General features: G+C 52.4%; 1 protein-coding gene and 1 pseudogene across 3 annotated transcripts in view; both read right to left on the reverse strand.

Annotated features, from left to right (window-relative positions):
• Positions 1 to 4224: 4224 nt before the first annotated feature.
• UBAC2 (UBA domain containing 2) overlaps positions 4225 to 26951 on the reverse strand; it is a 191779-nt gene continuing 169052 nt past the window's right edge. For all 3 annotated transcript variants that reach the window (XM_008260139.4, XM_017343571.3, XM_070048670.1), the window contains 2 exons: positions 15078 to 15200; positions 4225 to 4496 (listed from right to left, as the gene is read on the reverse strand). In XM_008260139.4, the coding sequence (XP_008258361.2) occupies positions 4389 to 4496; positions 15078 to 15200 (231 nt within the window). In that variant the 3' untranslated portion in view covers positions 4225 to 4388. The remainder of the gene's footprint in view (positions 4497 to 15077; positions 15201 to 26951) is intronic.
• On the reverse strand, positions 8371 to 8925 carry LOC103349103 (prefoldin subunit 4 pseudogene; annotated as a pseudogene).

A 26951-nucleotide genomic window follows, 5' to 3' on the forward strand; every position in this document is an offset into this window, starting at 1 on the left:
TGATAAAAGTGAATTGCTAACAAAGCCACACCTGTGGTCGAAACGGCCATGCGGGCAGCCACCAGGAAAGACTAGGGCCCACCTGTTCTCATTGGAACTCCCACACTGGAATCCATACCTGACCTCACTAACAGGGCCCTGGGGTGTGTGGACTGTGAAAGACCACCCAAACGCCTAACCAGCAGAATGGTCTTTTTTTTTTTTTTTTTAAGGCCCTGGCCACATCCGCACAGGAAGATTAGCAAATGGATCACATTGTCTTATTTTAAATTAAAGCAACATATTTACGATACCGGCACATGGGTGCTGTTTCTGCACTCTGCCCAGCCCAGGAGCCAAATGTATGAAAACAGCGGCGGCTGCCCCTGGAGGCACCTCACTTCCTGGCTCTCCAAAGGCGTTCCGGCACCCCGGGCTCAGCTGACGCAGCTGGGCTAGCGCTCGACCCGTGCCGCTGTGTGCAGCCTTCGGTGCCTGGCGGCGTTCAGCAGTGAGACCCTGGCCTCGCTAGGCTCTCTGGGCTGCCCGTCCGCATGCACCATGGGTCCCACCTGGCTCAGGTTCCTGCGGGCGTCCCCCAGATGCCTGGGGCTGGTTGCAGACTCCAGACTGCAAGACCCAGCAAGGATCCTCCTGCAGCCCTGCCGCCAGCAGCCAGCACCCGTGCATCACTGAAGCAGCTCCTGACCCCCACCCGGCCAGGCCAGGAGGGCATGCAGGGGACTGAAGGGGTCTAACTCCCACCAAACCACAAGCCCCGGCAACACGGTATTTAAGTGAGGGGCAGCCTGGCTGGGCCCCTCTCTAGGCTACCCACCCGCCTTGGCGGGCCATGGTTTGGGGACTAACAGGAATCTTCCGGAAAGCATCGGCATCCATGGGTGAGCTCTGAGAAAGGCAGGGCTGTCTCCCAGGCCCGGGCTGGGGGCTGGACCTGTGTCTTCCCTGTGAACAGAGGTTGGTATTAGCGGGTCCCCCACCCCGTACCCTGTCTCACAGGGGTCCACGAGAAGGGGCCACCGGTGCTCCTGGGCATGACGTGGGACCAGGACAGCCCCAGGGGCGTCTGCAGCTCCAGCCCAGGGCTGTCTCTCTTCCCCCTGCCAAGCGTGGCCCTTGAGGGACGGTGCCGCGGGGGCTGAGTGCGCTGGCCTGTGTGCTACAGCCCTGGCGGCCAAGTTCTCTCGGCTCCTCCTCTGACACGGGCTTAGCTGGGATCAGCATTCTCTTCCAGGTGGAACCTGTGCATCCTTGGGTTTATGAGCTGCCCTGGGCTCGTCAGGCGGGGTGGGGCAGGCAGAAGCCGGGTGGAGACTCCCGCCTGGGCGGGGCGTGCAGAGGCCACTGGAAGTTTCCTCTGCTTTGCCTGCTGGGAGTCACGTGACCCCGGAGCCGCCACGGAGTCTTGCTGTGGCGGAGCTGGAGGCCCTGCAAGCTGGTCTGGCCGTTGGGGAGAGCCTCCGCGATGCCCAGGGAGCTGCTGGGTTTGGGTTTGCGTCTCCAGGGCCCCTCTTGTGGTTGCGGGGCAAGCAGCTCGGGGTGTCTGTCGCGGGCTCTTCCTCGCTCTTCTGCTCGAGCCCGAGCCTCCACGTGGGCCCTTCCCTTCCTGCCCAGCCCCTCCCTCCAGGTCCCACTGTTAACTCCTCCTTCCTGCCACATCCCGACCTCCACGTCCAGGGCCGCTCCCCACCCCCTCTCTGGCCTGAAGCCCCACCCTATGGGCGGTGGCGGCACCTGTGACGCGGCTGTCTTCAGGGCGGGGTCCTAACACAGAGGGTTCTGGCAGTTTTTCTCAGGTGCAAGATCTCCATTTCAGGACCAACACTGCAGCCCGAGCCACACGCTACTCCGGTGCCCGTGGTCCATCTCTACACGTACGAGGAGGCTGCTCCAGGGGCTGTTGGGGTTGGGTTGGGGGGGCCACCTTCGGATTCCCGCATGTTACACCTCACTGAGACACCTGCTTTAGACCAAGCTCTGAAGGTCAGGGTCGTGACTATTTCCACTTGAATTCAACAACTGCAGACACATACACCGGGACTCAGGACATGCTGGTTGACACCGGAATGCACTCACAATTTTGTGCTCAACTTCTCTAAAATGTTTACTTTTTAAATCCCCAACTCCGTCTGGGTTTATGAATGGGGACTCGAGAAGCAGGAGTTTCTAAATTTGGAATGGGGCCGGGGGTTGTCACAGATTGGTTTTCCCCAGTTCCTTTCTCATTGCACAGTCTGGAATCTGCTTGCTTAGAATTGAAGTCCGATCTGTTTGCACGGGCACAGCCAAAAGCCGCAGCGATTTTAACGGAAGGGAAGGGAGGCGGCCGGGTCACTGCCGCCCCACTCTGGATGTCTCTCCAGCACAAGGTCTTCCTTTGGGGTGCACAGCCCAGATTTCCCGGTGTCTTAAACAACAGGGTTGGCTGTTCTTGAGGATTCAAAACCCACATTGCAGGAAGCAAGAGTGGGCCAGCGATGGGGACCCCCAGTCAGGCACGGAGCACGTGCCCCTGGCGACCAAGCCGGGGAACAGCCTGGTGAGCGCAAGACGAAGGGCAGAGGGGATGGTGTTTTCTCACACACGGTTGTTCTATGCCTGTGGCTCCTGGCATGGGAAGCACCCGGGGTGGACTTCCAGCTGCCTCCACCGTGGTCCACGCACCCCTCCTCAGAGTGCACACACCTTGGTCAGGGAATGAGGGTAGGATGCTGGAGACTGGGCCAGCGGGGTTCCCAGAAAACCCTTCAGTCCCCACTAGGCAACCCCCTGGCCCTGCTGGCCCAAGGGAGAGCCCTGCCGTGCCCCACCAAGCCCCGCCCAGGCCCCCCGGGCTCCAGCTTCAGGGGCCCCGCGGGGCCTGGCAGACCCCGTGCAGGGCTGCCTCCAGGAGCAGCGGCACTTCCCTCAAAAAGCACCGGCTTCTGAAGAAAGACGAGCGGTGGGAATTCTCTGGGGGTGGGGACCGTGCAGCTGAGGAGGAAGGACATCTTACTGAGCTGCGTCTAATGTGCACTGCAAGACAGAACACGTCAACCTCTCGTTGCAAGTGCCACACATCCAAACCCGCATCAGCCTGATGGGCCCTGCTCCTTGTGCCGAACCGGACAGCTGCTCGGGCTGCGGCCATCGCAGCGGGTGGCCCCCTTTCCAGCCTCCCTTGCCCCGTGAAGCTGGCCTCGCCCCTGCCGGCCCCCTGCACTGCCTCCGGGTCTGGGGTCCAGGGCCACCCTGCTGCCAGGGGAGCCGGCCGTGAGTGGAAGGGGCCAGGGGGCCGGCTCGGCAGCAGGCACAGGGTCGGGCGAGGCCCCTCCCCTCTGTTCCTGCTGGGCAGCGCAGAGCTCCGGGCCAGCAGCCTGCTCAGCTCTTTCCCTCTGTCCCGTTCCAACCCCAGCCTGAGTGACCAACTGGATAATCTGAGCAAAAGCGGCCCCTGGTAAGTGTCACAGAGAGTTCCAGAACGTCCAGTGGTGCTGGCTCACTACCAGTGTTCTTTGCTCGGGGCGGGACGGACTCGGGAGCGAGCCTCCCGTCTGGACAGGCTGCAGGGAAGCGGACTGGGCCTTAGCTCCTCGCTCCTCCCTCATCCCTGGGAGGTGTGGATAATGACAAGCCCCTGGGCTTTGGGAGCAAGTCTGAGAGAGACAAACAGCAATTAAGGCGGGTCATGAAGAACTGTGTGATAGATCCTCTCTGAACACAGCCACCTGCCCCACAAGTGGGCGGGGCTTACTGGGGTGGGCCCCACCCTGGCGTGCTCCGGCTGCCTGCACAAACCAGCTGCTTTGATGCACTTTTTTTTTTTTTTTTTTTTTGACAGGCAGAGTGGACAGTGAGAGAGACAGAGAGAAAGGTCTTCTTTTGCCGTTGGTTCACCCTCCAATGGCCGCCGCGGCTGGTGCGCTGCGGCCGGCGCACCACACTGATCCGATGGCAGGAGCCAAGTGCTTCTCCTGGTCTCCCATGGGGTGCAGGGCCCAAGCACTTGGGCCATCCTCCACTGCAATCCCAGGCCACAGCAGAGAGCTGGCCTGGAAGAGGGGCAACCGGGACAGAATCCGGCACCCCGACCGGGACTAGAACCTGGTGTGCCGGCACCGCAAGGCGGAGGATTAGCCTAGTGAGCTGCGGCGCCGGCCTTGATGCACTTTTAAACACTCAGGGAGTGAGTGGTGATTCTTCAAACTAAGCCCATTAAAAGAAAAAAAACTAGACAAATAAAGATAGAAAATACATGCTAATTTAATGGCAAACTTATTTTGATACTAAAACAGTAACAATCTCGCAGTTAAGGACGGTGCAGTGGGGCCACCTTCTCCCCAGCAGCGCGTGGTGGGGACCACACCACTGTCACTGGGCAGGGCGGTCCCGGGGCGGGCCTGGGCCCGTCAGTGCTGCAGCAGGAAGTTGGTGGCCACGTTGAGGTCGTTATTTGAAGCTCTCAGGGCTTCCAAGGCATCACCTCTGGAAAATCCCATCTCCATGAGCCTCGCCACCTGGAAACACAGAGCAGAGCTTGAGGACACGCCGGTAGGCTGCGACTCCACCGGGCCTCATGGTGCTTCCTGGGAGGGCAAAACCCAACTAATTGTCATTTCAGTGTGAAACGTGATGTCTACAAAACTGTAATGGGTAGAAACTTGCCAGCGCTTGCCATATGCAGCCAATACAAATGCCTCATCTCAGTCATCCTCATTTTAGGCTGATGTATTCCTTTCATCTACTTGAAAGGCAGGGGTGGACAGCGAACAAACATCTTCCAGTCTCTGGTTCTCTCCCTGAATGCCGGCCACAGCCAGGCCTGGGATGTGTTGAAACCAGGAGCCCAGGACCCAGCCTCTGGCAAGGCCAAGGTGAGCACGCAGGACTCGTGTCCCAGGCGTCAGCAGGCTTCCGGGCTCTGGGTTCTGGCCGGGAGAGGCCGGCCACCAGGACTGTGGTGGAGCCTGGCCACGCACGGGCTGTACACGACAGGTATGCATCCCGAGGACGCCCTGGCAAAGCCGGGAAGACGCGGGAGGGGACCTCCGGGAAGTGCGGGGTGGCACCCATGTGAGGCCACGCGCCCTGCACCTCTCCCGGCGCTGCCCTGACTCACTCGCAGCCCTGTTTGGAAAATTTAAAAAGCGCCCCACAGAATTCCCTGAAAGCTCTTTCCTTCCACCCCCTCGGGCCATGTCAGGGCATCACAACAGAACGTGAGACGAAAGGTCAGCTTGCTTTGCAGCCCCACACCTGACCGAGCCCATCCGCTCGCTTCATCGGGAAGCCAGCCACGGGGGTCGCTGCCCAGCAGGGTTCTGGACGTCTCTCCTGCACATCTACTTATTCGTATACACCCAGGGATGTAAACGGCCGCAAATGGACCCCTGAGCCAGGTTTCCGGCCTGGAGAGAACGCTGCTGCTCGGACGCCGCGGGGCGGCTGGCACTGGGGCCCCTGTGCGTGTGGTCATGTCCCAGTGCCCCCAGGAGCAGACGGCCACTCTGCTTTTCGTCAACGGCGCTCGCTGCAGGCCCAGTGTGACACAGCCCGCCACCGGCTGACCCCAGGCCGGGGAAGGCAGCCGGGAACAGTGCCGTCACCATCAGCTGACGCGTTCCAGAGAAGGTGTGGGATGTATTTTTCCGCTATGAAGCTTTTCAAAGGGAGAACACGCTGAACGAGGGAAAAACCCCACAGAGACGGAGAGAAATCCGCACCGGCTTCCCCTTCTCCGTTTAATTAAGAAGGACGTCAGCCTCCTGGGGGGACCGGCCCGTGCCTCTACGTCTCCGCCACGTTCACTCAGGGCAGCGGCGGCCCCGGCGTGTACTCTCGGGCTCACCGCGCAGCGGCCCCCGCACACGCACGGCAGCACCTTCTCTCCGGAGTCCCAGCAGCCCCCAGCGCACCTCGCCCCTGAGGGCCCTCTTCAAAGACTGTGGTTTTCTTTAACTTCCCTTTAGCTCTGGGTATCAAAAACAAATGGTTTTGGGGTTCTTACTTCCTAAATTCTGATGCTAGCAGAAAGCAATGGCCACCTCAAACAGCCGCCACCTGATCCCCAGCTGGGCTGCTCTTTCTTAGTAACAGGGTCACACGCACATCCTGACCTGTTCCCCCCGCCCGTCACTCCCGGCACTTGTGACCTCCCACGTCAGCCGCCCCCGACACGGAGGCGACGTCACCCTGCAGATCCCGGCGGGGCCCACGGTGCCTCCTTCCCCCCCACAGCCCCTGGCCTGCTCAGGCCCTCACAGGGTGCAGCGTCGGGGTCAGGGATGTGGCAGTACTCAGTAGATCCTGGGTGCGTCCTGGGCTGTGTCATTGCGAGCACCCTTCGAAAGCTGCTGGGCTGTTTGACTGCCACCCAAGAGCCTTTGGTGCCTCATCAGGAAACACTCCCACCCCCTGGACTTGGAGGCTCCAAGAGCTGGCCTACAGCAACCCTTGATCCCGTCACGAGTGAACACACGCCTTCTGCGAGGGACACCCATGGACCCCTGGCCAGGCGGGCACAGCTTTCTAAGGCCAGCGTTTTAGAGTTTAGGCGGGCTTCTAAGAGACGGTGGCAAGGACACTCGAGCTGAGAAGAGACGAGAAGAGCTAGGAAGATTCAGCTTCTCCAATCCTGAGCACAGTCTGCTACTTCTCAGCCAAGACTGGACGTCCCTTGTGGGCCACTCTCTCTCTCCAGGGGCCGACGGAAATCTCAGGGTACACGAGTACCCTCGGGCTGCACTTGGGCTGTCTTGTGTTACAAGCACCCCATTGAATGCACCAAGAGGTGAAGTCTTCTGAGCGCCCAGTTGCACCACGGTCCCCGGGCAGAGGTGTGCCGGTGCTGAAATGCCTCTCCTCCCAGCTCACCACTCCTCCAGGGAACCCCGGTGATGTCATTTCCTGTTAAACACCCTGCCCCGGTTCCTTAGAGCCATGGTGCTGGCGCATGCTGGGCCTCCTCAGCGTCAGCTTCTCTCCCAGCAGTGCTCTGTCCCACCAGCCACTCTGATCTGACCTGAAAGGTCATTCACAAGAGACAACCATGGCGAGTCCCCCACTTTCATTTAAAAAAAACATTTGGAAGCACATGTGACAAAATTGCATTATTTGTTAGTTTTGAGTATGGGTATATAAAAAATACCCAATTCGAGGCTGGTGCTGTGGCACAGAAGGTTACGCTGTTGCCTGTAATGCCAGCATCCCATATGGGTGCCGGTTCAAGGCCCACCTGTTCAGCCTCCAATCCAGCTCCCCACTAATGCACCTGGGAAAGCAGCAGGAGATACCTAAGCGCTTGGGCCCCTGTACCCACATGGGAGACCCGGAAGAAGCTCCTGGCTCCTGGCTTTGGCCTGGCCTACCCCTGGCCATTGTGGCCATTTGTAGAATGAACCAGCAGATGGAAAACTCTCTCTCTCCTTCTATCTATCTCTCCCTTTCAAATAAATAAATAAATAAATATTTTAAAAAAATACCTGATTAGGAGAAAATGAAAAAGAAGAAAAGCAGAGAAGAGAGAAACAGAACAATGGTTTTGTCACTGGCGAATGCCCCGAGCAGCTCTGAAGTCTGTCTTGACTCATTTCCAACTCCAAGCCCTAGCGCTTCCAAAGCACCTGCAGCCTGCCAAGCTGTTTTCAGTTCCGTTCCAGGGAGTGATGAGTCTCTAGCCACAGTGAGGTGGCTGGAACTCTGCCACAGGAGGAACCCCGCACAGGTGGGTCAGGGAATGTCCAAAAATTACACGTTATTTAATTCGTTAAAAATGTTTATTTTTGGTGGCGAAGAGAAGGAGAAAGAGATCTGCAGTCTACAGTCTCACTCCTCACATGCCTGCACGAGCTGGGGCTGGGCTGGACAAAGCCAGGAGCCAAGAACTCAATGTAGGCCTCTCCCATGGGGAGCGGGGACTCAAGTACTTGAACTATCTCCACTCGCTGTCTCCCAGGGTGCACATTAGCAGGAAGCTGGAACCGGAGTGGAGGTTGAATGGGATGAGGGTGTCCTGGGAGGCATCTTCATGGCTATACCAAATACGCATCCTGAACTTTGCTTAATTTTCATGCAAATGCTAAGATGTCTGCCCCAGGAGGAGCTGAGCCTCATCTCTCCCATGACCTCTGGGAGAGCGTGTTCCCACGCCATGCCCGAGGGAGCTCACACCTGCCTCTATGTCTAACAGCAAAACCTCCCCTTTCAGACACTCACTCCCCGGGTGACGTAAGAGGTGCCTGCTCTCCCCTGCTCTGGGAATCTTTCCCTCTTTGCAAGTGGTTCCTTGCGGCTCCTTACTGGCTGCAAATAAATATTCCTCTTCTAACAACAGCTTCTGGTGAGGTCTCTGATTTCCGCTAACTCACCTTGGGTAGGTAACAGATATGTTTAAGTGGTGGACATTTGCGCACATTTGATTATTGAAAAGTATACTGAATCGCCCATAGTTTTGGCACACTCCTTTTTCAACATTTTTTTAACAATATTCAAACTTGTTAAACAAATTTAAAAATTTTTATAAATGTTTAACTTTCATCAGTGTCAAGGTTTGTGTTGCTCCCAAATTTTGCATATAACTGAACTTTCCAATGTGCTAACACCTGCTGAATTGATTCCATCCTGGATTCTAAGGCGTCAATTTCTTCTTGCAAATTTTTCTTTGCCTCTTCGAATATTTCCTTGTTCTTCTTGCGACTGGTTGATGAAAACGTCAGCCATCTGATAAGGAATCATTGAGCAGTCGTCCTCTGCAAGCATGATGTCGTCACAAGCATCTTCTAAATGTTGGAGTCGCTTCTTTTTTACTTCTACTTCTTCCTTTGGTTCTGTGAGTCTACTCTTATTCCTTGCAAACTTGTTTATCTTTTGTTGATCTTCGAAAGTCACGGTGACATCTCCTGCAGCCGCCATCTTAGAACTGGACTGCGAGGCGGGGAGGGCCGCTTGGTGCAGTCACCCCTGTGCCCCCTCTCATGCCCTACCGGCCCGGAACACCCAAAGAAATACAACGCTCTCTCCTCATCCCCTCCTGCTGGGCTCCTGACCCACGATGCCTCACGGTTGGCACCGGAGGAGGAAGCGTAACTTGGTACATGCCAACTAAAGAGAACAAACAGTTCTTTGTTCATTCTCCTCCTCCTCCTTGTCTTTGTCTTCCTCTTCTACCTTTCCTAAGCATCTTGGGTGGGGCCCTTTGAACCACCCAACTTCCCTTTCAGACTCGGAGTCAGCAATGTGCTACTGGTCCCGGGCCAGCAGCTCTGCAGCCTAGCAGCCCAACAGCAAGGCTGCTTCTCACGGATACTTGTTATTCCCAGCTCCCCCAGCCGCCCTGATGTTAATAAAGCAGCGAGGGGCTGTGGATTCAGTCACGGGGTGGGATTCCTAACAGAAGAGGAAGGGGGCAGACAGTGGCCTGGGGGCATCAGGGTCTCTCCTGCCAAGCGCTCCCCCAGCCTGGGCAATCACCCTTCGTTTCATCATCACGGAAGGCTTTATCTGCTTTGGCCTTATCAGACTCAGACTTCTCTGTCTCAGATGCTGTTCTTCACCGGCCGGAAGCACTTGCAGCCCTGCAAACCTGACAGAGACCTCTGCGTTTGTCTTCCCATGTTCCTCTCTGCACAAAGAAGGCAGGAGCAGACACCTGGCCCTTTGGCTTCTCAGGGTTGCCTTCAGCCATCCTGACTGTCGCTGGCTAGGTCTGGGTAGCTGGGGCACACAACACGGCTTGGCACTTGCACCAGCTGCCTCCATGACAACCACCTTCTTGGAATGTTCGCTTTTTTAAAAAATTATTTACGAATTTAATTTATTTGATAGGCTCACACATACAGAGAGAAAGAGAGATAGAAATGATCACGCATCCACAGGTTCACCCCCCCCCCCCAATGCCACCAACAGCAAGGGCTGGGTGAGGCTGAGGCCAGGAGCCAGGAACTCTTCCAGGTCTCCCATGTGGATGTCGTCAGAGATGCAAGGACTTGAGCCATCACCTGTTGCCCCCCAGGTGCACATTGGCAGAAAGTTGGAACTGGAAACAGAGCAAGGACACGAGCCAGGAACTCTGACATGGGAAGCAGGCAACCCACCTGGCATCTTAACCACAGTGCCAGCTGCCTATGCTTTGGCATGTTTGTAAAAGGGGCCAGGACAGCAAAGAGATGATGAATTGGCAAAGCTGCTATGGGCCAATTCACAGAAAAACAGGAGTGCACTTTAATGAATTAAAAATACAGAAAGTTAGTAAGAGCCCAAATAGCAAAAGGAAAAAAGGCAACAAAAGATGTCTAAGGCTGGATGTTAAATTACTAATGGACACAGGCTCTTTCTCAGAATGTTCTGTTTCTAAAATATACGGCATAGGGGCCACATTGCGGTGCAGTACCAGCATCCTACTTGAGCCCCGGTTCGAGTCCTGGCTGCTCCACTTCTGATCCAGCTCCCTGCTCACGCTCCTGGGGAAGCAACAGAGGATGACCTGAATGCCTGGGCCCTTGCACCATGTGGGAGACTCGGATGAGTTTCCTGGTTTCGGCCTGGCCCAGTGCTGACTTGTGTGGCCATTTGGGGAGTGAACCAGCAGATGGAAGATCTTTCTTCAAATAAATAAATCTTTTTTTTTCAATTTTATTTATTTATTTGAGAGGTAGAGTTATAGACATTGAGAGGGGGAGAGAGAGAGAAAGGTCTTCTATCTGATAGTTCACTCCCCAATTGGCCGCAACGGCCGGAGCTGCACCGATCCAAAGTCAGGCACCAGGAGCTTCTTCTGAGTTTCTCATGCAGGTGCAGGGCCCAAGCACTTGGGCCATCCTCCACTGCTTTCCCAGGCCACAGCAGAGAGCTGGATCGGAAGAGGAGCAGCTGGGACTAGAACCGATGTCCATGTGGGATGCCAGCGGCGCAGGTGGAGGATTAACCTACTGTGCCACGGCGCTGGCCCCTAAATAAATAAACCTTTAAAGAAAAATATATGGTACACATTTCTCATCCACTAGGTTTTCTTGAAGAACTCTTGTTAAAATTCCCAAAATGCTTGCTTATAGTAGAAAAAACTCAAATATTTCTGTTTTTCTTGGTTGGAAAAATTAGGAAGTTTCTTAAGGTATTAAAATTATATGACTCTGTTACTTAAATAAAATAGAAATATATTTGCAAGTTAAGCATAAAAAATTAACTCAAGGGGATGGTGCTGTGATGCAATAGGTTAATCCTCCGCCTACAGCGCCAGCATCCCATATGGGCACCGGTTCTAGTTCTGGTTGCTCCTCTTCCAATCCAGCTCTCTGTTGTGGCCTGAGAAAGCAGCAGAAGATGGCCCAAGTCTTTGGGTCCCTGCACCCACAAGGGAGATGAGGAAGAAGCACCTGGCTCCTGGCTTTGGATCGGCACAGTTCTGGCCATTGTAGCCATTTGGGGAGTGAACCAGCGGATGGAAGACCTTTTTCTGTTTCTCCCTCTCGCTGTCTATAACTCTACCTTTCAAATAAATAAATAAAATCTTTAAAAAAAGTTAACTCAAGCTATCTTAACATGTTATTAACAAATAGGGATTAGCATTAACAAGCTAACCAAGAGACTGTACATTCTATACATTTTTAGCTTTTATTGTAAACACCTTGAGGGCAAGACCTGTTCCTTTATACCTTTCTTATCTTCTACAGCATCCACAATAAGAAATGCCGAGGGGCTGGTGCTGTGGCACAGTGGGTTAAAGCTGCGGCCTGCTGTGCCAGCATCCCATATGGACACCAGTTCTAGCCTTGGTTGCTCCTCTTCCAATCCAGCTCTCTGCTATGGCCTGGGAAAGCAGTAGAAGATGGCCCAAGTCCTTGGGCCCCTGCACCGGTGTGGGAGACCCAGAAGAAGCTCCTGGCTCCTGGCTTCGGATTGGCGAAGCTCTGGCCGATGCGGCTATCTGGAGAGTGAACCAGTGGATGGAAGACCCCTCTCTCTCTCTCTCTCTCTCTCTCTCTCTCTCTCTCTCGGCTCTACCTCACTATGTAACTCTGTTTTTCAAATAAATAAAATAAATAAAAAAAAAAGTAAAGAAATGCCGCGAATCTGCTAATAAGCCGTGTAGAACCTGGTATCTTTAATGCCCTGATGGTCTCTAACTGCCATTCTAAGAAAAATCAAGAAACACAAAGAGCAAGATGCCGAAGATCAACAACCTGTCACGTTCTCACAGCTTCGCACAACACAGGCGAGGGTGGGTGAAGGCTGCCGCGGACGGGCACGGATGTGTTAACCTCACTGCTGTCATGCTGGGGGTCAAGGGAAAATGACTCATTTAGAAAAATCCCCTCCAGGCTTCAATTACACACTCTCCTGGTTCTTGCCCTTTGACACTCTTATCCCAAAGTGCCCAAACTAAGAAACCTCTCACCTCCGAGCACCGCGTGTGCCCGTTAACGGCTGCTTGAGGAACATGACTCACTGTCGTACGAAGTCAACAGTCACTTAATCTCTACCTGAATCGGACGCATTGCCTTATTTTTTCACACGTTACTACAAAGATCTAAATATCAAGGTCACTGGGCTTCATTTTCTTACCTGGGGGGACAACAGCTGACTAGAAATTCTTGAAAGAAGGCAGGACAGAGCGACTCTGCCCCACGTCCACCTGCCAACCCCAAGGAATTGCCGCGGCGGCCGTCCAGGCCCTCAGTTCAGGCGCAGGGCTGGCTCCGTTCTGCAAGCTCGCTGGATTGGTTTCGCTCAAAAGCGTTTGCAATCCAGAAGGCAGCGGGGGAGGGGGGGCCTGCTGTGTCCCTGCTGTTTGCCTACCCTGGGGACCGGCAAGGGGTGACGGCCTGGGTGGTGTGGCCAGCCGTGACATGCTGACTGCCATGTGTGTGTGGAGAGGGCACCACGGAAAGTTTCAGAATAGTACCAAGGACGCCTGATTATTCTTCATCCAGATCCACCAATGCTATTTTGCCACTGTTGCTTTCTCTCTGTGTACGCTACACACACACGCACACACACTCACACAGGCATGCACGATGCAGACACACATGCAGACACGGCACCCATGCGTGAGCTCACACGGATTGCTCCTGAGCCACACGCTGCACACACTGCACACTCGCGTGTGTGTGTTCTAAGGGCAAGAATATTCTTTCTTAACCACAATCGGTACACACCAGGTCCCGGGAATCTAACATGCATTTCATCGACTGATCCTAACACGGCCTCTCAGCAGCACACGTCTCCTGCCACAGAATCCAGCTGGGGTCATGAGTCAGTGGGCAGCGTGCCTCCCCAGATGCTTTACTCCACGATGGCTTGTGACACCGGTACTTTTATAAACACAGGCCACGCATTTTACAGGATGTCCCTCAAACCGGCGAGGTTAGGCAACGTGACTGCTACCCATGACCTCCCTGGCCTTCCCAGGAGCTGACCAGTTTCTTCCCTGCACTTACTATTTTCCTTTCACAACAAATCTGTAGTTAGTGGGAGATCCTTTGAAAGCATGCAAACGGCCTCATCTCCATATACTGACGATCCTTCCCTCGACTGGGTTATCTATGATGGGTGCACGACTGTGACTTTCCAGTGCCAACGTGCTCTCTGTATTAGGTGACATCTAGCATTTCCCTTCTCCTGCGCACGAGTTGGTGAAATATTTATCTGTTATTATCAGTAGGAACTTAGGGGGTCTCTCCTGCCAGTGGGTTGCATTATACTACTGATCTTATTCATTCTGATGCTCAAAGTGGACACCCCAGAGGTGGCCAGGGGGATCCCTGCAGTGGGCTCCAACATCCTCAGGATAGGCCCCGTGGTGATGAGCTCTGCCTTACAACCTGGCCCAAGACATCCCACGGTCATGGCCGTCCCTGCCCTGCCTTGCCCTAGGCCCTGGAGCTGTTTCCCTGAAATGGCCTGTTCCTCCTTCCTGTCAGAACAAGGGCACACATACTTATAACACACACACACACACACACACTCAAATGCATACACTTTTACACATGGCTGCACATCACACGCTCTCACATATTCTGTTAGACACACACAGTCTCACATACTTACACACACATAACACACTCACATGTACACACCCATGTGCACACATGCCCAGTTAATCATGAATGAATGCTGATACAGCTAATGCTAACCCTTCCTTGCCTCCCCTTGTTCTGTATTTGTATTTTCCTTCTTCCAACTTACTTCCTCACCTGTCATACGTATCATACACCAAACATAAGTTTAGAGCTGTACTCACACTCACTATGAAAAAGAAACCTAGGAAGCAGAGCGTAAGGTTCGTGTTGGGGTGGAGACTGGCCGCATGGGGAAGATTCTGGTTAGCACGCCCACGTCCACATGGCAGTGCCTGGTTTTCCTTTTGTCCATTTATTGATTTTTAACTAGCTCCGGCTCCTGATCCCAGCTTCCAGCTAACACAGATCTGAGAGGCAGCGATGGGAGCTCAAGGTTACTGTCACCAGGACTGAGATCCCAGTTCTGGGCTTTAGATTCCCACCTGTTGTGGGCATTTGGGAGTGAACCAGTGGACCACAGCTTTTTCCCTGCCTGTCTCCCAAACAAAAAGATGGACACAGAAAGGTCTGTGTGCAGTCCTCCCATCTTTATGAGGGCACGCCGCGTGCCCAGCCGCAGAGATGAGTCCCCGCGGTGTGACTGTTCTCTCACCGCCAGTGCAGCTGCATTGTTTGCTTCTTTTCAGTGTTGTGCTGCTCCCTGTCCCTGCTGACTTGCTTTTTGAGTAAATAAACACTAACATGGTTTAAAATGACACAAAAGTGAAAACCGCACCAGAGGTAAACTCAGAAGGGGCGCTCCCTCCCCACCCTTGGAAGGGAATCAACACGTTCATTTCCCCCACATAGAAAGCGCAACACTTTAAATGAGCTACCACAGTACCTGCCCGCGCCTTCCGCAAGCCCTGAGACCCACGGCCGCCAGCGGCCCACAGTCACTCTGAAGGGTGGCAGGGCGGCAGTCATGAACATCCCTATACTTACGAGCGTCACTTCTTCCAAAACCAACCTTTGATTTGCTGCCGACCAAAACCTCTCGGAGGGCGAGCTGCGGGCTTGGTAAGAGGGAGGTGCTGTGATTACCTGCTCCTCAGAAACCTCCAGAGGAGGGGACGCCTGCTGTTCAGACCGCCGGCCATCCGGGAAGTTTATGTTCCGCCGCTGACGTAACGGGGGGAACAGCCGATTCCAATTGATCATTCCTCCCTACAAAGAGACCGACACAGCACGATGAGACCCGGAAGTGGCAGAGCATCGAATGCCTGTGGAAGCTTTCCCTCAGTGCAGCCACATCTGCAGAATGAACAACGCAACGTCACACCGCACTGCTCTGGGCCGGCAATCCCATCTCTGCACAACACCCGCAGCCTGTGGGGGCGCACAGGAGAGAAAGGGCGGTAGCAGCAGTGCGCGAGTTGAGCACTTCGGCTCCAGAAGGCAGCAGGAGGCGCTCCCGACATTCCTAGTCTCAGCCCCTGTGTCCCCACCGACCCTGTCCCGACAACGGCGAGCTCAGGGGCTCAGGGCTTTCACTCGGTAGAGGCCAATTCACTGCAGGCTCCTTCAGCAGCTCCTGAAGACGCTCTTTTCTCCTCCTCCTCCTCTTTTCATCAGAGTAAATTCTGAGCATGCTCAGTGACGGGAGACTGTAGACCAGGACAAACCCAGGTCCAGCGGCAGGCTAGTATGCGAGGGGAATGTGACCAACAGGGCGAGAGGTTCGGAAGTTGGGGTGTGTAGCCACCCTCCTGAGAGGGGCTCTGGGGATAGTCACGATGAAAAAAAAGTCAGCGCAGGAAGAAAAATGCATCACTGAAGCTTTTTGAAAAAAACCCATGTTTTTAGTATTGCCAATCTTTGAATTTAAAGGTAGGGGAGGGGAAAGAGAACGTTTCATCCACTGGTTCACTCCCCAAATGCCTACAATGACCAAAGTCAGCAGCCAGAGTCAGGAGCCAGGAACTCCCCCAGGTCTCCCACGAGGGCACCAGGAACCCAAGTAATTGAGCCATCTCCTCTGCTTCCCCAGGTGGTGGGAAGCTAGAGCTGGGAGCCGGAGCCAGGACTGAACCTGGGCACTTGACCATGGGATGCAGGCATCTTACCCGCTGGGCTAAATGCCTGCTCCTTGAATTCATTAACTGAACTCTCGGTCTCGGTGTCTTCTAATGCCAGCAAAGTTCCAGACTAACAGAACCAGAAACTCCCCCTTGGCGCTGAAGGAGAAGGTGACTCTGAGAGCCACTGTGCGCTGAAAGACACAACCTTCATTGAAGAGGGAGAAGAAAGACCAAACCCCAAAGCCCCACTTCCTCAGGGAGAGGGCAGGAATCTTGTCCCACCCTTGGGAGCTGCAGGCAAACTCCGGGTTCAAGCTACACCACACAGTGGGCTCAGAACCACCAGGGCGCAGCAGGAAGGCTGGCTCCGGGATGGAGATGGCGGGGGGGGGGGGGGGCCGAGAGGGACAAAGGCAGAGTCACTCTGGAACTGGGATCGCGCAACAAACAGGAGTAGATCCCCAGGCATGTACAGCAGAAAGATCAGACAATTCTAAAATTAGGCATCCATAAAAGACTAAGATGTAAAAGACTCAAACAGAAAAGAATAAGGTATTATGAAAAAACTCAGACTGTAAAAACTAAGGAACCCCGTAAGACCCTGAGCCCCCAACAGACAAGCCAAAAAAGTACAAGGGGCCTTCAAAATGTTCATGGAAAATGCATATAATAATAATAATAATAATAATAAAAACTATGCATGGATTTCAATTTTTTGTCACCAAAATCAACTTATCTTTTATTTCCATTTCCAAGAACTTTTTGAAATGCCCTTATAAAGACACAAACAAGCTTAAGAAATTACAGAGAAATATTGATCAAAAAAGCTGATGTTGGGTTGCAGCTGTGGCATAGGTTAAGTTGCTGCCTGCAGCACTAGCATCTCACATGGGCGCCGGTTAGAGTCCCGGCTGCTCCATTTCTGATCCAGCTCCCTGCTATAGCACCTGGGAAGACAGCAGAAGATGGCCCCAGTCCCTGGGCCCCTGCACTCACATGGGAGATCTGGAAGAAACCATTGGTTCCTGGCTTTGGCCTAGCCAAGCTCTGGTCATTGAAGCCATTTGAGGGGGTGAACCAGTGGATGGAAGATATCTCTTTGTAACTCTGCCTATCAAATAAATAAATAAACCTTTTTTTTTAAAGCGGTTGTTACTATGTTTATGTCAAATATGTAGCACAAAATGGGCATTAATAGGAATAAAATTGCTAAAGCAATCATACATTAATATATACCATGACAGCATCAAAATATAGAAATAAGAACATTCTGACATACACTTAATTTTCAACATTTAGCTAGGTAATTGATAGACCAAGCAGACAAAAGCAATCCTATAAAACATAAAGAACAATATGTGAACATGGTCATATTTAGCCTACAGCATACATACCCATCACATAAAATATTTATGAATAGCGACAGTGCCCTAGGTCCTATAAGAAATGTCCACAAATGGGGGCCAGCACTGTGGCCTAGCAGGTTAAGCGTCTGCCTGCAAAACCAGCATCCCCTATGGGTGCTGGTTCAAGTCTTGGCTGTTGCACTTCTGATCTAGCTCCCTAACGAGTCTGGCAAAGCAGTGGAAAATGGCCCAACTGCTTGGGCCCCTGCAAACACCTGGGAGACCAGGAAGAAGAAAAAGAACACAATCAGAAGATATCTTAGAGTGAATGAAACAAGATCATTACCCAATAAAGTCTGTGGGTCACAACCAACCAGTGACATAAGCTTTTAACACTCAACTTAAATACGGAAAAATGAAGACTAACCATTTGCATTAAATATACTCAATTTAAGAAGTTTGAAATAGTCACAACAATAAGAAAGAACAGAGTAGGAAGTTCAGTGAATGTTAATAAAGTGGAAAGCAAAGACACAAAAGAGGGACTTAATCAGTGAAATCAAATGTTGGTTGTTTAAAAAATTAAATAAAATGGATAAACCTGGCAATGTTGATGGCAGAGAACACAAATAATCAATATTAGGAATAACACAGGAAAGGGGCTGGCAGTGCTGTAATGCCTGTAGAGCTGGCATCCCATATGGACACTGGTTTGAGTCCTGGCTATTCCTCTTCCAATCCAGCTCTCTGCTAAGGCCTGGGAAAGCAGTGGAAGATGGTCCAAGTTCTTGGGTCCATGCGCCCACATGAGAGACCTTGAAGAAGCTCCTGGCTCCTGGCTTGAGATCAGTCCAGCTCCAGCTCTTGCGGCCATGGGAGTGAACCAGCGGATGGAAGACCTCTCTCTCTCTCTCTCTGCCTGTCTATAACTCTGCCTTCAAATAAATAAATTTTTTAAAAAAGGAATAACACAGAATGAATAAATGACAGATTTAAAAATCATAAAATAGTTTCATAACAATAATTTTCATGAAATAATTTTCTAGAAAAATATAATATAAAAAACTCACTCAAGAAGAAACAGAAATTGATATTCAGAAACATCTACTAAAGCTGAACAAATGTATATGATTTAAAAACTCCACTCTGAGACAATAAAAGCAAACATGTTGACTAAAGAGAAGGACTAAAATATTCTCAGCAGTACCATTTGTAATAGTCAAAGACTGGAACTGCCCATTAACTGAAAAATAGGTAAATCACGCTACATTCATATAATGTGACACTGTGCAATGGTTTTAATGACGTACAGTCACACAAAACAGTATGGATGGGTCTGGTGTTGCAGTGTAGCAGGTGAAGCTGCCAATTGCAATGCTGAATCCCACGTGTGCTCCACCTCTGATCCAGCTTCTTGCTAACGGCCTAGGAAAAGCGGCGGAATATGGCCCAAGTGTTTGGGTACCTGCCTTCAATGTGGAAGACTTGGATGAGGCTCCTGACTCTTGGCTTCAGCCTGGCTCAGCGCTGGCCACTGCGGAGTGAACCAGTGGAAGGAGGATCTTGTTCTTTGTATCTGTCCCTCTCTCTCTCTCTCTGTAACTCTGAATTTAAAAATAAATCTTAAAAAAAAAAAAAAAAAGATGAGTTGCTCAAGTAAAATGTAGAACAAAATAAACACAAAAAGTACACTATATGATCACTGTTATATACCGCATATCTTCTTCTGCATGTGTTTTACCTCAATGTGATGGAAATCGCACTTAAAAAACCCAGCACCAAACAGCTACAGTGAAGTACATGAAGGCTTCCATCACCCCCTCTCTTATACAAACTCCTCTGAGAAGGGGAAGAGAGGGAAAGCTCCCCACCTCTCTTTGAGGCTCCTATGATGTTTCCAAAACCAGACAAGGCCACCACAAAAAAGAAAAATTCAAGAACAACTGCCTTTTGCTTATAGACAGAGGCAATGATCCTAAACAGAATATTAGCAAACTCACTCTGTTTAAAAGATGGTCATCTGGTATGGGTCACTGCGTTAGGCTATCTCTCAGGCGTCTTGGAAAATACAGTAATAGAATTCACGCAGTAACAGATGAAAGTAGAAAAGCCAAATGCTCATCTCAACAGACATAAAAACTAACTGACAAACTTCAGTGCCATTCACGAAGAAACAAGAAGTCAAGCGGGATGAGAAAAAAACAAAAGCCTCCCCTAAGGGTAGAAAAGGAGAAACAAAACTCATTATTCACATCTGAGGACTGTCCACCTAGGAAACCTGCGTGAACTAGTGAGCGAGTGGCCCTCTGCTGCGGTCACTCAGGAAACAGGACTACTTACGAACAGCACTAAGGTCTACAGGGTGCTGAGCACTGAAACCCAGCAAGAGATGTGCAAGGTCCCCAGGGAGAAAACGACAAACTTGAATGGTGGAACCAGAAGACCCAGACGAACGGTGCCCGGGAAGATGTGGTCCCGTGGTCTGTCATGCACTGCCAATGCCAATCCGGGGCAGACAGACAGCTGGGGTGACTCCTCATAGCTGTATTCTCTTGTCTTTACAGGCTTATTTTTTCCTTTGGGACACACGGCTGCTACCTCCTCAGCTTCCTGCCACCTGGACGGGCTGTGGGACGATACCCAGGCGGAAGGGGCCTACAAGGCCTGGAAACAGTCCTCAGAGGCAGAGGCCCAGCCTGCCTGGCCGGTGCTCAGGAAGTAGTGGCAGTGAGAGAAAAGGACTCTGCCCTGCCAGCCTGGGGCTGCCCACAAGTGGACTTTTCGTCTGCTGAAGTTCTGTGATTTTGTGTTACTTTCTATCATTTGGAGTTAAACCTCTTCCTAACTCCTATACACTGAGAATTCCAAAGTGTGTGTATGTGTGGTGTGTGTGTGTGTGTGTGTGTGTGTGTGTAGGGGGGGTGGGACTGGACCGCCTGGAGCTGAGTTAAGGCTCACAAGCAGGCATGGCTACTTGGAAGAAGTGTAGTAAGGGAGGGTTCTCCACACGTTATTAGGGCTCACTCTTCAAGTGTAGTAATTAAAGCCCTGTGCTATTAGCACAGAAGCGGAAACATCCAAAGAAATAGAATGTGTAGGAATCGAAGCAAAAGAGGACACGTGGCCTCTAATGGAGGACACATTACAGAACAGCAGGAAGAGGGCAGGCAGCTCACGCAACCAACAGGACAGGTCCAGTGCTACAGATATGGGGAGGTACAATTAGACCCTTCTTCATACCACACGCAAAAGTAAGCTCCACTTATAAAACATCTGAATGGAAAGCTAAACTGTTAACAATTTTATTATTAAAATTATTTTATTTATTTGAAAGCCGAGAGAGAGAATCGATCTCATATCTACTGGCTTACCCCCATCAAATGCCTATAACAGCCTGGGCTGGGCCAGGCACTGAAGCCAGGGGCCTGAAGCTCAAAGTGGGTCTCCCATGTGGGCGGCAGAGACCCAAGTGCCTGAGCCATCACCCACTGTCTGCTAGGATGTAAATTAGCAGGAAGCTGGAGTTGAGAGTGGTGCTGGGACTTGAACTCAGGCACTCTGATATGGGATCTTGCAAGTGTCCCATGTGCAGTCTTTTTTTTTTTTTCCCTACAGATTCATTTTATTTATGTGAAAGAGTTACAGAGAGAGGTAGTGACACAGAGAGAGGTCTTCCATCATTGGTTCACTCTCCAGATGGCCTCAATGACCGGAGCTGTGCCGATCTGAAGCCAGGAGCCTGGAGCTTCCTCTGGCTCTCCCGTGTGGGTGCAGGGACCCAAGGACTTGGGCCATCTTCTACTACTATCCCAGGCCACATCAGAGAGCTGGATCAGAAGAGGAGCAGCTGGGACTAGAACCGGTGCCCATATGGGATTCCGGCATTTCAGGCCAGGGCTTTAACCCACTGCGCCACAGCGCTGGCCCCCCCATGTGCAATCTTAACTGCTATGCCAAGTGCCCTAGTTAAAATTTTATAAGAAATGAGAGAATATTTTTATGTCATTGGGATAAAAGATTTCTAAAACAAAAATACAAAGGATAAAGTACAACAAAAAAGATGTCTAAGACCACTGTCTCACCAGTGACAATATTTGTATTTAAACCTCAATTGTTGCTGATTTAAAAAAAAAAGTTAGAAGACAAACTATGTATTATGAGAAAACATTTCCAACACAACTGACAAAGAACAGCATTCAGAATACGTAAAGGACGCTTACAGATCCATGGGAAAGTAACTGACTGATGAGAATGCTGACTGCACGTGTGAACGCGCCGCTGCCAGCCGAGGAAGCCCTGGGCCGATAACCTCATGATATGAAAGCGCAGGTTTCACTCGCTGGTTAGGGCAGGCAGGCAAAGACAGCACTAATCGTTCCGGCCTCACAGACGGGCAGTCTGAGAATATCGAGGGGGACGAGGAGAAGCAGACGTGAGCTACACAGACTGCTGAGGACGTTACGGGCGCCAGTCCCAGTCTCTGTCCCAGCACGGCGTGGCGGGGTAGCTGCCGGTGCGCAAGGGGCCGTTTAGGAGGGTGTCCTGTGAAGCACTGATCCCAACGGTAAGAAAACGTAAACAACGCACCTGTCCCTAAGTGGCTCCGTTACATAACGGACCATTACATGAGCAGCCACAAGGAACCAGCTGGAGCTGCGAGAGTTCAGGGTTCAGTGAGCAGAGAAAGCTGAAGAGCTGTTTTGTGCACCTACAATGCCGATCACTCAGAACAACAGCCTGTGGCCGGCGCCACGGCTCAATAGGCTAATCCTCCACCTAGCGGCGTCGGCACACCGGGTTCTAGTCCTGGTCGGGGCGCCTGATTCTGTCCCGGTTGCCCCTCTTCCAGGCTAGCTCTCTGCTGTGGCCAGGGAGTGCAGTGGAGAATGGCCCAGGTACTTGGGCCCTGCACCCCATGGGAGACCAGGAGAAGCACCTGGCTCCTGCCTTCGGATCAGTGTGGTGCGCCGGCCACAGCACACCAGCCGTGTCGGCCATTGGAGGGTGAACCAACGGCAAAAAGGAAGACCTTTCTCTCTGTCTCTCTCACTGTCCACTCTGCCTGTCAACAAACAAACAAAAAACCAAAAAACAGCCTGTGTGTTTACGTTTCCTTAACGGCTGGGAAAGAGCGGTGACTGTCCCGCAGCGGGCATTCGGTGATGTCTGGAGATGTTTGTTTCCTGGTGGCGAGGGAAGGGGGCACAGGAAGGAAGTGCTTTTGGCTGCTGCTGAACATCCCGCGACACACAGGCCAGCCCCCGAGCGACACCTGGCCCGGGTCAGAATGTCACCAGTGCCGAGCTCAGGAAGCTCCGATGCGTATTTTGGACGAGGCATGGACGTCAGCAGTTTTTTACATCACTAAACTCATCCTCTAATTCCAGTTTCCTGTGAACTTGGGCAAGTACCCTCATGTGTTTTAAGGATACAAAGCCAGGCCTAAGCATTAATGGAACACACCAGCCACAGGACTGTGGGAAGGGACACGGGCCTCTAGTTGCACCTGTAACATCTCATTTCTTAAAAGAGAATGAACGATGAGGCAAAACAAAACCAAACTTCAGTGCCCCTACTCCTGTGATAGTAAAAAAGTGCTTAAAAAGCAGAAAGTGAGCAGGACCTCTGGGTTCTAGGATGTTTTGACACGAATCTCTGCTGCCCGGGGTTAAAATTGAGCCTCTACAAACAGGAAGCGCTTCCTTTAGCTTGTCTTCTTCAAAAGCAATAACCGCACATTTTACAAAGGAAGGGGAAGCAGCTTGCACGTTGGACAGATGTTTCACGAGGTATTTGTTAGTGGCTGGCAAGGAGGCTTCCAAATGAAATCCAGATCCTTGGGAAAATAAACCAAGGACGAAGTCTTCAACTGGGTTGCAGAGGAAGTGTCTAACGTCTCATCCTACAGAAGTTACAGGAAGTCAAAACCCATGCTGTCCAGCAGGCTATGGAAGCCACGCCAGGAGAGCTCGCGGGGCTTTTCCTGGGCACTTGCCGCTCTCTGGGGAAGTAACACAAGGCATGTGGCCCCACCCTTGCCCCCAGAAGCGCACCCCTCCTGGGGGAGGGGCACATGCAGAAATGTTCAGTTACACATTCCTCACAGGGGGAAGCTGTGAGGCGTAGATTGGAAGAACCAGAGAACTTCAGAGCAGGCCCTGACACACTGCGGCCAAGGCACGGGGCTAAAGCGTCAAAGTGTCGGGGCCTGAGCACACTGGGAAAGACAAGAACCATTCCAGCAATGGAGGAGGACGCAAGGTATTTCTGTCACAGTATTCAAAGGCAGAGTTCCAGGCGGCGACACATGCGCTTCAAAGAGCTAAGCAGGGGGAAGGAGAAAGGGGCGGACAGGAAGGAGGAGGATGCGGCACGCCAAACAGCAGCCTCAAGGGCCAGAACACCTGGGGTTAACTCCCAGCTCTGGCGCTTGCTGGGGGCCCCTAGGCACGGTTTTTTTTAAAATATCACTGAACCTCAGTTTTCGCATCTGTAAAATGGGAACAATAACTGCACCCACAGGGCTATTCTAAAAATGAAATGAGTTAAGACATATAGATAAAACATATAAATAAAACAGAGCTTGAAAACGTCTAGATCAACTACTATTGTTCTTATCTCTAACATTTGACCTTAATTTTTTAAAACGGGATTTTTTAAAAAAGATTTATTTATTTATTTGAAAGGTAGAGTTACAGAGAGAGAGGAGACACAGATCTTCTATCTACTTGTTGACCCCCCAAATGGCTGCAACGGCCATAGCTGGGCTGATCCAAAACCAGCAGCCAGCAGCTTCTTCCAGGTCTCCCACATGGGTGCAGGGGCCCAAGCACTTGGGCTGTCCTCTGCGCCTTTCCCAGGCACATTAGCAGGGAGCTGGATCTGGAGTGGAGCAGCCGGGACTTGAACCGGCGCTCATATAGGATGGCGCCAGCCCCTTGACCTGAACTACATTGCTATTTCTCATGTCCCCAGCAGACTTACAGGTCCCTGGAGGCCATCAGAGGGCAGGCAACGTGAACGCAATGCTTCAGAAACTCCCAACTGCCACAGCACTCCCGCTTATTGTGAAAGGGGGTCCACTGGGGAAAATGCATCCTCAGGCTCTGGGGGCTCTGAGAGCTTCTGTCACTCCATCAGCTCTGCAGCGCAGAGGACACAGGCGGGCCCCTCCGCCCCGCTGTCTGTGGCCGCCTGAGGACCACTGTGCTGGGAAGACTCCAGGGAGACTGGGTGGTGAGCAGCAAAGAGCGAGGAGGTCTACGACATCTGTGCTGCACACGGGGGAGGCGACACGCAACCCAGAGCAAGGCCTCCCTCTGTGACACCTCAGGGTGTGTCCAGAGACAGATCTGCACGATGCCCACAGCGACCACCAGAGCAGCTCACGCCCAGGGCACAGCCTGGCCCTTCCCAGCTGCCCGAGCGCTGAGGGGCTCAGGACACAGGCGCTGGGCGGCTCTGCCCAGACCAGAAGGAAACACCCGCATACTGGGGGAAGGCAGTGTACAGGGCGACGCCCGCCACGGAGCTCGGGGCAGAAAAGGCCCGACTGTCGCAGCTGTAGCAGAGAAGGGGCAGTCAGCCGCCACAGGTGCCGGCTACCGCGCCCGCAATTCCTGCAGCTTCTCAGAGCGCTGCTCCTGCATCCTAGCCGGAGACAGCCCAAGTGCACCTTCTGCCAGACCCGGGGTCGTCTTCGGCGCTCAGCTTTGAGCTCCAGCAGCACTGGGCCCTACACCGAGCACCCCTCCTTTCCGGCACCCTGGCCACACGTTCCAAGTGAGGACTGCTGTCCTCAGCTTTGGGACTGACATCCGTGTCTATGCCACAGTGCTGGCCCTGCCTTTAACATTTTTTAAAAAATATTAATGCATTAATAATCAGAAGCCTATTACTTGCTAACATATTTACATAAAAGAACCATGCTTTCCAAGACAGATAACGAACCACCGACAAGCCAGGCCACGTGTTCCGAATGACAACTCCTACGTGTCTGCGGAACCCACTGCTGCTCTCCACCCGCTTCTCAGACCCTGCTGTACACATGACCCAGGGCAGAGCAGTGACACATGCGTTCCCCACCGCAGAACGCATCACGTCCCTCCTCCCCTTAAACCACATTCAAAGGCTCCCCTCTGCCTAACATTTTTAAAAATGATTTATTTATTTATTTGAAAGACAGAGTTAAAGAGAGGCAAGGCAGAGAAAGAGTGAGAGCGAGAGCAAGAGCAAGAGCGAGAGAGCTTCCACCTGCTGGTTCACTCCCCAAATGGCTGCAACAGCTGGAGCTGGGCTTTAGGTAGCCAGGAATTCAGGATCTTCTTTCGGTCTCCCACATGGCCACAGGGGCTCAAGGACTTGGGCCATCTTCCACTGCTTTCCCAGGCCATAGCAGAGAGCTGGATTGGAAGTAGAGCAGCTGGCACTTGAACTGGCATCCATATGTGATGCTGGCACTAGCAGATGGCGACTTTACCCACTATGCCACAGTGCTGGCCCTGCCTTTAACATTTTTTAAAAAATATTAATGCATTAATAATCAGAAGCCTATTACTTGCTAACATATTTACATAAAAGAACCATGCTTTCCAAGACAGATAACGAACGAGTGGAGTGTTTCCTATTTTTGCAGATCTCTTTGCTGTCTGACTTAATAGACGACAGCTGGATTTCCGTACCTGTGTCTGCATTCAAGTCTACGTTACTTTGGCTTTTGAAGTGTATGAGCAAAATCCAGCAGATAAACAGAAAACAGGAGGGAGGGGCTGCGCCATGGTGCAGTGGGCTGGGCGGCTGCCCGTGACGCTGGCTTTCCACATGAGCACCAGTTCGAGTCTTTCTGATTCAGCTCCCTGCTGAGGTGCCTGGGAAAGCAGCAGAAGACAGCCCAAGTGCCGAGGCCCCTGCCATCCACATGGGAGACCTGGATGGAGCTTCAGGCTCCTGGCTTCAGTCTGGGCCAGCCCAGGCCATTGTGGCCATTTGGGGAGTGAACCAGTGGCTGGAGGATCTCTCTGTAGCCCTTGCTCTCTGTACGGTGCCTTTCAAACAGCAGGAGTCCAGTCCGAGTTTTCTGAGTGCCCGTCCTTGGCAACCCTTCAATGATGCGACTCCACAACCCCGGTACTCTGAGGATGCAATGAGCATCTGACTTTGGCTTCCCAGCCTCCTGCCTGTCATTCCAGCCACAGTTCTCAGCCCTCTGCCCTATGATCCTCTCTCGTGGGAGCCTGCATCTGTGGTCAGCTGCTCCTCTTCAGCGCTCTCTCGGCTCAGCGAACCGTCCCCAGGACGGAGAGGAGCCCCTCTGTGTGCCTGGCATGCTCTCTGGCCTGCCTCTCACAGCTCAGCACCTGTGAGCTCCATGAGGGCCGACACCCTGATCATGCTGTGAGTGTGGGCCCAGACTAGTGTGCTGATGGGCAGAGCAGGCACGCAGGAAATGCTCGCCGAGTGACAAGTAAGCGGCCTCATACACAGTGCAGTAAATCGCTGAGCTAGGTCCTGTTGGGTTCTCCTGGCAAAGCCGTCCCATTAGTTGGAACACG

The sequence above is a fragment of the Oryctolagus cuniculus genome, chromosome 9, assembly GCF_964237555.1.
Source record: "Oryctolagus cuniculus chromosome 9, mOryCun1.1, whole genome shotgun sequence".
Lineage (NCBI taxonomy): Eukaryota > Metazoa > Chordata > Mammalia > Lagomorpha > Leporidae > Oryctolagus > Oryctolagus cuniculus.